This window comes from Mus caroli, unplaced genomic scaffold, assembly GCF_978045245.1.
Source record: "Mus caroli unplaced genomic scaffold, Mus_caroli_1 scaffold_6, whole genome shotgun sequence".
In the NCBI taxonomy this organism is placed as follows: domain Eukaryota; kingdom Metazoa; phylum Chordata; class Mammalia; order Rodentia; family Muridae; genus Mus; species Mus caroli.
The window spans coordinates 112,487,777-112,500,400 of NW_028227261.1; the positions used below are offsets into that span (position 1 = coordinate 112,487,777).

Genomic DNA, 12,624 nt, shown 5'->3' on the forward strand with positions numbered 1-12,624 from the left:
TGAGGCAAATTGTAAACAGCAAATTGCACGAAATTTAAGGGTATATAGTTCAAATTACAGGTCCAACTTCAGTCTTACTTGTCCCAAAGTTTCCTAGAAATGAAATAGGTCGGTGTGTCCTCAGAGCCCCTACCCCTCCCTCCCACTCCCTCAGCGTTTTGTCTGAGCTTTACTCATGTCGTTATGCCAGTTGCAACTGGCTATTTTACATTGCTGTGACCATGTCGATATTTATCTATCTGGGTTGTTCCTAATTGAGAATATAATTAACAAAGCACTCCTGATCTGTTCTTTGAGGTATGCATGTGTAAGTAGAATTGCCAGGTCCTGGGATCTATGTACATTCATCTTAGTGGACCCTGCTATTTCCTAAGCTGTTGTACCGAGTTACACGTGTGTGGACCATGCATGGAAGCTAGCCCTTCTACAGCTTTCTGAAGCAGCGTCTGGCTCACTGCTGTACTTACACCAATGCCTGGCACACAGTACGGTGCCTGGCACACAGTAGGGCACACACACACACTTAAGAACAAGAGGTGCCATCACCACTGCTACGGGCTGCCTGGCTGCGGCATCGACCTGCTGAGTGATTCTGGCAGATGTCTGCCTGGCTTCAGGATCGTTCCCTATCTGTAGCACAGCAACCGATACCAAGGGCTCTGCTGGCCACTGCCAGCTGGGTGCCGTGAAAACTAGCCACCTGCTCACTCACTTGTCTCACTCGTATTGCTTAAGGATGGCACCTACTGTGTGCCAGCACTCAGAGGGTGTGATCTGTGACATTCCACTTACGGCCTCTTTCGGGTCAGCCAAGGCCAGGGTCACTAGCTATCTTGTCCCCAACTCGTCTTGCAAGGAGCTCGCTTCTCCTCCCTGTCGAGCCCTGACCCCAGGCGGGGGGGGGGGGGGGAAGGGGTCTGGACTGAGTCTGTGAATGGAAAATGTGATTAATAATCAAAAAAACATCCAAGAGGAAGAGACCAGGAAAACAACTTCAGGAAGGCTCCTTGCCCAGGGGAGGGGGGCCGTGTCCTGGGCCTCGGGACAGCTCCGGCCACCCTTTCTGGGACACAGCCACAGGAGTGGGTAATTTTAGCCAAAAGCAGAAGGGGGGAGCCATTTCAATGGCTTATTTTCAAAGATGCCCCCAATGTAAGTTATGCTTTCTCTGGGAGTTCTCTTCATTCTGATACCCCTCCTAGTGGTCCCCCAGCCCAGACATATTTGGTGGGGGAAGGCAGAGACTCTGGATTGGGGGTAGAGGAGGAATTTCAACATGAAATGTTTTGTTCATTAGCAGAGAAAGCAGAGAACATAGGGGGAAATTCCCTTTCTTCTTGGGCCTGGGCAGCCCAATTGGACACTCAAAAGCTGTTGTGAAAACTAGGGCCTCAGGCTGCAGGGTAAAAGTTATGACGAGGAGATTGTACCCTCCATGTGGATTTCTGACTTCCAGGGGGTTCGTGGGCCTTCATCTTTCCTCCTTCCAGGGATTTGATTCCCAAGGCTTCCATCTGTCTTCAGGATTCCTTCTTAGCAAAGCAGGAGGGACTGTGATTAGACTAGGGTTAGAACTTCCTGATGGGAGGGAAGGAATCCTTGGCCTATTGAATACCTTGGAATTTTGATAGGGTATATTGGAATTGGTAATCTGGTAGGTAAAAGAAATCTGACATGAGCCTGGGGCAGTAGTGGAAGCCCCTCTATCAGTGAGGACCCTAGTGGGATGGGAACCTGGAGGATTTCAGTGTGAATGCTTAGCCTCCCTAGTGAGACTCCATCTCTCCCCCATCCTCCACCTTCAGAGATTGCCTGCCCTTTTCTAGTACTGGGAGGGTCAGGGCACAGAGAGGCAGTGGTCTCCACCTTAGGGTTCCAGAAGGAGGGGGTTGTTGTGAATGTGCCCCAGGTGCTGTCCCGAGATGGTGCTGGAGCTGTTTCAGGATGGGGGGGTGGTGAGTCGCCTATGGGGGTGGCTGGGCTGGTCCCTGACTTGGGGAGGCTCTGGGCCCCCCTCCCTGGCTCCGCCCAGGGCTGTGTCGGGATCAGGTTTCTCGGTGCCTGGAGCCTCTGCGAGGCCAAGCTGTTCCCGGGGCCCTGCCAAGCCGCCTCGGGCGAGCGCTGGCACTGTGCGAGGAAGCAGGGGGGTAAGGGGGAGCGAGGGGGTGCTGTGAGGGCGTTTATGTAACTGCCTTCCAGAGCCCGCCCCGACCCGCCAACCCCAGTGTGATTGAGAGTGTGTGACTGTGTGTGTGCCTGTGAGACACACGTTGCACTATGGCCGTGCCTTGTGTGTGTGCTATAGATGTGTGATTCAGAATTCTTCCGGGAGCTCAGGTTTAAGCTAGAGTCCCATGACTCCTCAAGTACCACCGTGAGGCTGAAAATAAGCACTTTCTTCAGTGAGACAGGGTGTGTGACTTTATGTGAACCTGCGTTTGGTGCCGCTAAGGCAGCCTGTGTGAGAGTGTAACTATTAGCCAGGAGGTTGCCTGGCCCTGCTTGGAACCTTCTGCTTAGAAATGGGGCTTTTCTGTAAGAGCTCTTGGAAAGCTGAGACCACATCGGTAGCTTTCCTTCCTGGAGACAGATCAGTATAAATGGGAAAAGTCTCATTGCAACCTACAGGCTGAAATGACACAGTTAACTCTGGGGGTGGGTGGGTGAGTGAGCAGGATCAGTTTAGTTCATCCTGCCAGGACAGCAAAGTCCTCACAGAAGCCATAAAACCCTCTGGGGATTGGGCTGTCTTCATTAAAAGCTACAGCTCTGACTTCCCACAGAAGCAGAGCAACAGTTAAGGAACATCGCACTGGCAGTGATTGGCTGGTGGGACTGCACTCAGCAAGTGAATTTTCCCAGCAAGATGGAGAGGCACTCCCTGCTTTCTGCTCTTAGGTCCCCGAAGCACAGGTTCGGCTTCATTTATGCAGTTATTACACTTTAACTATCTTGCCACTCTCTTGCTTATTGAGTCTATAAGCTTTCCCCACCCCATGTGTGTGTGTGTGTGTGTGCAGCCTACTATGTGTTAGGCACAAATCAAGTGCTAATAGCTGTCACTAGGATGAAGAGATGGAGTCTCAGTCTGTGAGGATGCAGGAGTGTGTGCATGTGTAGGGGGCATACATGTAGGATTAAAAAAAGAGGTGTTGCTTGAGCTAAATTTTGAAGATGAGTGGGAGTTAACCCAGTGGATCAGGAAAAAAAAAAAAAAAGCATTCCAGGAAGAGGTAAAAACACATGCCAAGCATGGAGCTATATGGAGACGCCACCATGACTTAGAGCTGTGAAGCCGGCCCTGGTGCTGGATAGAAATAGGAAAGGAAATCTGTACTCACATATGAATTAGCATCAGCTCAAAGGACTGGTTTGATGTAGTATGCCTAAAATATTTGTTTAAAAGAGAATATTCATTTGAATTCAGGGAAGTGGGGCGGGGGCAGGGAAGGGAGTTTGGCCAGGATGATCAGAGACAATCCCGGTAAACCCCAGGGCTGACCACTGAGTGTGCTCTGGCCCTTCACAGCTCTCCAGCATGGAACTCTCCCACAACCTAAGGCCTGGCAGGGAGGGGCTGCAGTAACCATTGGCCTTTGTCTAAGGAGACTGGAGCTTAAAGGACAAATACAAACAAGAAAAAGAGGGCAGTGAAGCTGAATCACTGAGTGTTGCAGAGAGACCATAGCAACAGGAAACAGTCTCCATCAAACAGAGATCATAACATGCAAAGGGCTCTCTAACTCATAATCTGCTATCCACATAGATGACTTGCACAGGGAGGCAAGCGTGCGTGTGGCCAGTTTGCTCAATATGTATGGGTAAGAGTAACTTGGGCAGGGGTTGGAAGATGAAGAAGAAGCTCATCTTAGCAGTAGTTGTCGGTGGGTGATACCTGGGAGACGGCACACTCACACAGACCGCCGTGGGGAGCCCACAAAGCCATATTTCCCCCGGTACTTTTCCTGCACTTTGTATTAATAGCAATCGAGTGATGAAATGCAGACAGATTCTATGCAAACTCCTCGAGGGCAGGAAGTCTCCTGTTTATACAGCACAGTGCTGGAAGGTCAGCAGCACTTAGGGTGGGTGCGGACCTCTGAGAGGATTGCCGGCAGGTGGGTGGAGCATGGAGAGATGCTATAATGGAACCAAGAGTTTCGTGTCCAGCTGGACACTGACAGCCCATGCTTCTCAGCCCAAAGCTGGTAGAACAGTTCCAATCAGAACGTACTCATTAAGACTGAAGGAAGGACTAGATAATGATGTTCCCGTCAGCTATGGATAGGTGAGGTGAATCTGGGGAACGAGGAAGCACTGCTAGACAGGTATGTGGCACCCAAAGACAACAGATACTGTAGATGAAGAGATGGGAGACGATGATCCACTTAGGAACAGGTGTGCTGGGACAAATGAGGAGCTGTGGAAAATGGACCTGGGAGCTCTTATTATCCATGTTCCAAGAAAAGGAAGCACTTAAAAAATACATGGGTAGTGTGGGAAGAAGAAAACGGCTACAGTGTGGCCAGAGAATCTATGGAAAATCCAAGGCTGAAAATCCATACCCATTTGTGTGTACTCAGGTGGGGGAGGGGCATTCTCCTCTTACTTTCCTTTGGATTGAAGCATTTTATTTTTGAGAAGATTAAGGCTATGCTCAGGCACTATTCTGACAAGTTTTGAAATTTAATGTTTACTCAATACTGGACATTAGGAGATGGAACCGAGGATCAAAGTTTTGGGGAGTACTTAGATCAATCAAGTAATTTTCCCAAGTTACCAAGGAGTGCAATATTCAGAGTCCCCAGTGAAAAGATCACCATCATCATCACCACCACCACCACCATCATCATCATCCTCCTCTTCATACTCCAACAAGAAATATCTGAGAGCCTTTTGGCCCAGCATCTAGGAGACAGAGATTGGCAGATCTCTGAATTCAGGCCAGCCTGGTCTACAGAGCAAGTTCCAGGACAGTCAGGACTACACAGAGAAACCTTGTCTTGAAAAAAAACAAAAACAAAATAAAACAAACAAAAAGAAATGTCTGAATTAGAACAAATGCCACCATATTTGCAGGCTTGGTCTTGGTTTTCTCTTAAAACAATACACACACACACACACACACACACATGCTGGGGAGCTGTGAAAGGCCAGAGTACACTCACTGGTCAGCACTTGGGTTTACTAGGATTGTTTCTGAGATATACATATATCTCAGAGACAATCCTGGCATATGTATTATATATATATGTGTGTGTGTGTATATATATACATATATATATATATGAATTAATGAGAGAGGATTTAAGCTGAAAGGGGATTATAAACAACTTTATGTCAGATGCTAACTAATATGAACCTCTGTCAGATTTGCTTGTTGAGCTATGCATGAGGTACAACAATGATCCAGTCCTTAAAGGAGCCAGGTACTTAAGGAAGACAATTGGTCAGTTAGGTTATCCAGTTTTCTTGGTAGCTTCATCTTCTCAAGATGTAATCCCAGACACCCAAAGAAACATTTCTTTTTCTTTTTATCTTTTTTTTTTTTTGAGACAATGCCTAGAACTTTCTATGCAGCCCAGGCTGGCCTTGAACTTGAGATTCTCTTGCCTCTACCTCCCAAGTACCAGGATATCAGGCATAGATTACCATAGCCAGTGCAGAAAGACAGAGTTTTCTTGGTTTTGTTTTTCTGAGACAGTCTCTCTAGTAGCTCAGGCTGGCCTTCAACTTGTGGCAAGCCCCCTGCCTTAGTCTCTGAAGTAGGTATATATATATTTCAAAGGAAATCAGGACCAAACCTGAGTATATATGTGAGGGACCCATGCTCTGATCGGCCCTTTCTCATTGGGGCCCAGGTCTAGGAGGAGAGTTTTATGAAAGGATACTAGGTCTGGCTGTGCAGAACAGGACAAAGATGAACAGGGACACTCCAGAACGGCTCTGTGGTAAATTACGTGGCTTGGCCCTTTCACACTCCCATTTTGGATAAGAAGCAAGAATCTATCTTTGGGCCCAAAGTTATACCCTTAGGAGTCAGCTGGAATGGAAGTGTTGAGGGATGAGACAGGGGTATATGGCTGTATCTGGTTCTCTCCCGGATGACAGATGACCAGCAAGCCTCTCGGCTCCCATCCTTTCCACCCTTCTGCTTCTCACACAGAACTCATCAACAGTGTCCTGGGTGGTATTTGTGGATTACTGTCCACTGGTGCACATGCAGGGCCACAAGGGAAGTGTGGGTGACTCCTAGAAGTGACAGTGTCTCTGCTTCTTCACCCCCAAGGTCCTGCAGCAGGGAAGGTGGCCCCTCTAGTTCTCCCAAGCAATTCCCGACAAAGACCACCACACCATTACAGTAGTGCTACCAACAAAGGAAGCCATACATTGAACTCAGGGGATTAAGTGGATAATGCTCCAATGGCCTCAGGTTCTGATAAACTGTCCCCCTCCCTTCAAGTATCACCTCTGCGGAGCATATGCTAAGGCAAAGCTCCATGCTTGACCCTTCAGCACAACTTAGTAACAAACAGCCTCTCTTCCTTCTGTCCCTCTTTGACACTTTTCTCTGAGTTAAATGTGAAGAACAGACTTTGTCATTTGTGATCTCGGGCAAAGTACTAAGCCTGCGTCACAAATACCTAATGTTTAAATGGGGGCAATTTGATGAAGCTGTTGTTAAGTATTATGTAAGGTGTTTAAACAGATCTAGCACAGTGCCTGGCACACTAGTTCTCAAGAATGCTTCCCTCCCGCTTAGTCCTTCCTCTAGAAACTTGGTCTTAGTGTTTCTGGATAGTCAAGCTCACAGGCTCAGATATCTTATCTTTGATTTGGAGGCCTCACTGATCTTGGTACCCCTTGGGCCCTGTGCTCTTACAAGCAGTTCCAGTCTCCCCGAAAGTCCAGCGTGAAGCCAACCGGGCTGTCATTCAGAAGAGACGCTCTACTGGGGCAGTGTGAGAAATGGAATGAACAAAGGCCACAGCCCCATAGAGTCCCCACTCCTTTCCACTATGTTGAGGGGGACAAATGAGGGCACACTGAGTCCCTCAGGAGGTCAGTGCCAAAGTCCTTGGAGCTATGATGCCACAAATGGATCCCATTTCTCCAGCCAAAGGTTCTTTCTTGGCATCTCTAGGGGCACAGGCTGAGATCACCTGAGGTTCACCAACACCACTGAGAAAGTCCCTAAGGTTCCCAGATGTTCTCCCACGGAGCCAAGTCCAGAGACTACCCTGATGCCACTCCACTTACACTGAAGGCCCCCCTGGGGGCCTGGGGAGGGTGCCTCCACACTGGGGCTGTCTGTGCAAGGCACAAAGTGCAGAGCGCCCTGGGCGTCTCCCGCCATGCCCGTCCCACGGACGCTCTCGGGGTAGAGGCGGCGGTCACTGGCATGCATCCACTTGCACAGGGGCCCCGTGGGGGCGGCTCCCGCACCAGGATCCGAGTCCGGGACCGCAGACCCGCCCCTCGGGGTGACGGCGGGGGTCCCCCCGCCCCCGCCATCGCTTACCGGGACAGTCCGCGTGCGGGACGCGGGTCCGAGGCCGGCGGACTCTACGCCGCGGGCCCGCGCTGCCCACGGCCGCTCCGGAGCCGACGTGCTGGGCCGAGCACCGGGAGCGGGCGGCGCGGGCGGCGCGACAGGCTGAGGCGGCGGCAGCGGTGGCGCGCACCCTGAGCACGCCCACCCGCTGCGCGTGCACCGGCGCGAGGCGCCCTCGGCCGGCCCGTGGGCGCGCGCCGCCCCACCCTCCGGAGCCTCAGGCGCGGTCCGCGCAGCCCGCTCGGCCGCGGGCGTGGGGCGCGGTGGGAGCGCGGGCGCGCGGTCCGGGTGCCAGGGGGCGCCCGCACCAGCAGCCGGCAATGCGGCGCGGGGACTGCGCCAGCCTGGCCGCCCGCGGCAAGGTCAGCCCTCCCCGGGAGCTGGCCCCGGGTCGGCGCTGCAGGGGCTACGGGGACTCGCTCACCCGCACACACCCAGGGCAGAGCAGGGTCTGTGTGGATGCTGCCACCAGCAGCTGCCCGGGGTGAGAAGAACTCAGCCAGGAGACTCTGTCGCACCACCCAGGTCTCAGGGCTCACCGAGGGCACTTACCTTCTTCAGGTTCCCACTGAGCTCGGGAGTGGCCAGGAACCTTCACAAAGACCTTGGCTGCTTCATCCTGCCCTGTGCGCTTGGTCGGAGGCTATTGGTCTTCCATCTCCAGCAACAGCAGCAGCAGAGCTGTACTGTCATGTAACCCACTTTTCCTGCAGCAGCCTCAGCCTTCAGACTAGCCAAACAGCCAGCTTGTCAGGCGGCCAGTGTTTCTGAGAACTATAGCGCGCATTGCAACAAACTCCAGGCTTTGAAGAGGGCAAGAAAAAGACCAAGTCATAAAATATCGAGAACTAGTTGTAGGAAAGTAATGGACGATGTGTACACATGCCCAGATCCCTCTTATCTAAATTACATCTATTTTGTGTCTATCAAACACATGTCACATCATTTTTTGAGTATCTAGTATCCCTCTACCCTACCCCCCTTTCCAGGTGGTATAGAAGATACTTTGTCCTTTAAGTAGAATTTACTAAATTTAGAACTATATATTATTATCATCACCAAATTAATATTAAAAATGCCAAGTGTAATGGTACTATTTTAAAGACCTTAAATGTCACTCACTGTGCAGCTGCAGCTGGTCAGTAGTTGACTGGGGAGCTCAGGTTGGCCTCCAACTCCAGAGGGCCAGCATTTCAGGCCTGAGCTACCACAGTGGGTTAAGACACTATGTCTTGGAGGAGTCATACTGAGGCACAGAGGTTAAACAGCTTGCCTAAAGTAGCAAGCTCCTACATCATGGAGATGAGATTGAAATCCAGGTGCTCTGATATCAGAACCCAAACTGCCACTGCAGACTGAGAAGCCACTACAAAATTGTGTTAACAAGAGCCACCATATTTTCCCCCTTGTGAAACTAATATTGAAGAGCAGACTGAGATTTCTATGTAGTCCGATGTACTTACCTTTAGAATCATAATGGACCAAAAATTTCAGACAGGGACCTAAAGACTGTCTTGAGTGTTCTATTTCTAGGCTATTTGATGGACCTGCATGGAAGAGAAAGCTATAATATCCCCTACAGAGGTTTGTTGGCTAATTCCTTCTTTCATTCAAAAATACGTGTTGTGTGTCTACCATCCATTGAACAAACAAAAAACAAGGTGGTCAGAGTCCTGTTAGGGAACTGCACTATGAACCATGGGCCACGACGGCCTCACTCTAATAACCAGTATAACCACAATCCCTGCCTCAGCCACACATCTGAACACTGCCGTCCAGCCCAGTCTCTCCTCTTCACACTCATCCTAGCGACTCGATCCCTGACACCTTGGGCTTGGCCAGCCTGCGGTAGACATGCCTGAAATCACAGCGCTGGGAAGCGGGCAGCAGGAAGATCAGGAGTTTAAAGTCGTTCTAAGACATTTGGTGTTTCCAGCGGTTCCAACCTATGGCAGATGATTTCACATCACCCCAGAAGTGACGTTTTGCAGTGTATATAATTTGCTTTGATTACTTCACCTCCAATTCTCTCTGTCTAAACAATCACTTCCTAAATAACCACTCCTCAACTTCTATGTTTTTCCCCCCAAAGAATCTAGGTTCTATGTATAAGATGTTTGTTTTTCTCAGTCTGGTTGTTTCACTCCACACAGTGAAATCTAGCTCTATACCCATCTACCTGAAGATGACACATTTAGTTTCTTATTGCTAAGTAAAACCCTGTTATGTATATAAACTATATGATCTTCTCCATTCCTCTGTTATGTTGATGACTATGATATTTGTGCCTGGTAGTCAGTGTCAGCTTGACACAAGCTAGAGTCATCTGAAAGGAAGGAACTTATATTGAGAAAATGCCTCCATAAGGTCCAGGTGTAAGGTTTCTTCTTCTTCCTCTTCCTCCTCCTCCTCCTCCTCCTCTTCCTCCTCCTCTTCTTCTTTTCTTCTTCTTCTTCTTCTTCTTCTTCTTCTTCTTCCTCTTCTTCTTCCTCTTCTTCTTCTTCTTCTTCCTCCTCTTCCACCTTCCTCCTTTTTAAAAAGATTTATTTATTTTATTTTATGTGTGAGTACACTCTCACTGTATTCAGATATACAAGAAGAGGGCATCAGATCCCATTACAGAAGGTTGTGAGCCACCATGTAGTTACTGGGAATTGAACTAAGGATCTCTGGAAGAGCAGTCAGTGTTCTTAACCACTGAGCCATCTCTCAAGCCCTGTAGGTAATTTTCTGAATTAGTGATTGATGGGGGAGTGCCCAGCCCATTGTGGGTGATGCCATTGTGGGCTGATGGCCTTGGGTTCTATAAGAAAGCAGGCTGAGCAAGCCATGGGGAGCAAGAAGCACCCCTCCATGGCCTCTGCATCAGCTCCTGCCTCTAGGTTCCTGCCATGTCCAAGTTCCTGTCCTGGTTTCCTTCAGTGATGAATAGCGATATGGAAGTATAGGCCAAATAAACTCTTTCCTTCCTAACTTGGTATTGGTTATGGTGTTGAATCAGAGCATTAGAAACCCTGAGACAGGCACCAAGGCTGGTTCCATGTCCTGGTTTCTGTGAACAGTACCCCTATAAATATGAGTGTGCAGGAATAGGAGTTTATATGTCCATACAACAATCCCTTTACATTCATTCTGCCAACGTAACACAAGCAGGGATTGCTATTAGGACTGATGATTGAAATCCCATATCTGAGATGGCTAAGGTAAAGACTCAGAGCTTTTGTGATAGAGCTGGCGCTTTTCCACTTGGAAATGTTTATCCTAAGCATTACAGGTAATAGAAATCACCTACATTCCCTTTCCCTTTTCCCTTTCCCATAGTTTCAGCACGAGGGATGCTTCCTCTGCAGACCATCAGCTCACCCACCTGTGCCTTTGATCATGTCTCCTTTTGTTCCTTCTTTTGTTTGATCTGTTGTCATTCAGAACCCCAGCTTTCTCCCTGTGGCTCTCCCTGCCTTCAGCCTATAAACAGGATCGGGTTTAAGAAGCTTTGTCTACTGACTCATCTTATTTCAGTGCTGCTGGTTATCGGTGGAGATTTTATGTATGGAAATTGAATCCTCAATGCAACAGTGTTGGGAGGTGAGACCTAAGTGATTAGTCAGCAAGTCACCGCCTTTGGGAAGGGTTAATGCTGTTATCTAGAGTGGACTGACCACAGAAGCAAATTCAGCCCACTCAGCCTGCTCTTGCCCTTCTGCCTCCTGTCAGGAGATGATGCAGTACCGAGAGACCTTATCAGATGTTCTCACCAAGCTCTTGGGCATCTCAGCCTTCAGAACCAGGAGCCGATTAAGGTTTCATTTGCAAATCATCCAGTCTGTGGTATTGTTACAGTAGCATGAAATAGACAAAGATCTTAGCTAGTCATTTCCAAGCAATCCAAGTGGCACAAATTGTATATAGTTCTTATTTATATCAATTATACTTCAATAAAGCTGTTACAAATAATTTGCCTGTTTTTGGGTGGGTATTTTTCTGGAATATGTATGTGAGGGTATGCATATGTGTGCATCCACTAAGCACTGAACTTAGGGCCATACACATAACAGTCAAAGCACTCCACCACTGAGCTACAATACCCAGCTCTACATTTCTATTTTTGACCATAGTTATTGGCTTATAACTCCTGCTCCAGATGTGAGTTAGAGAAATTCTAATCGCCCCTTGGCTCTAGGTGGCTATATAGAAGCACCTACCTAGTAAACCATAAATCTCATCATTCCAGAGGGATCCTGCTCAACACACTGGAGGAGACTGCTGCATAGACGTACCAAGAAGAATCTGCACAGACAGGACGTCTTGGGGTTCCCTGCCCAGTCTATTAGAACTCACGCTTATTCAATAATGCCTACACAAACACCAGAAAGGACAAAATTTGGAAAGCTTTTAGGAGTTGAACATTTGGAGACTTGCAAAAGGGTGATCTTAGACTGCTTTTTGGGTTGAAAGTTTGATGGGTGGGCTGATGCCCCCCTCCCTCCACTGGAAGTCCTGCCTGGCTGCAGGAGGTGCCCACTTCAGTCTCCATATCCCCTGATGGTAGGAGTCTCAGCTAGGGTCACCCCCAAGACTTCCTGGAACCTCCCCCTTCCCATATCTCCAGCTAGTCCCAGAGATACCCTCATCCATTTTCATCCTTACTTTCAGCCCTCGCCCACCCCCACCTCTCCACCCCTGATTGCTATTCCTGTTCCCCTCCTCACTCCCTTTCCCACCCAGGTCCCTACCTCCATTCAGAGTCATGCAGAGCCACTTGCTTGCTGACAGAAAGAATTCCCCCACATGTGAGATCACAAATAGTTAGATGGTGGTGTGAGAACACAGGAAAATGAGACACGGTCTTCTTCCCAGCACACGGACCCGCTTCTTCAGCTGAGGGACATCAGGGTTGTTTGCAATTTCTGGGTATTACAAATAAAGCTGCTATGACCATAGTTGAGCAAGTGTCCCTGTGGTAGAGTGAGGCATCTTTTGGGTATATCATCCCCAGGAGTGATATAGCTGGGTTTTGGGATAGAGATATTCCCAATTTTCAAAGCAACCACCAAAATTGATTTGCAAGT

General features: G+C 48.9%; 1 protein-coding gene across 1 annotated transcript in view; it reads right to left on the reverse strand.

Moving 5' to 3' along the window:
* Positions 1-10,938, reverse strand: part of LOC147004371 (uncharacterized) — a 35,756-nt gene extending 24,818 nt beyond the window's left edge. The window contains exons 1-2 of the mRNA XM_085839539.1: positions 10,923-10,938; positions 7,523-7,899 (exon numbers count right to left, since the gene is read on the reverse strand). Coding sequence (XP_085695665.1) covers positions 7,523-7,899; positions 10,923-10,938 — 393 coding nt within the window. The remainder of the gene's footprint in view (positions 1-7,522; positions 7,900-10,922) is intronic.
* Positions 10,939-12,624: the final 1,686 nt, after the last annotated feature.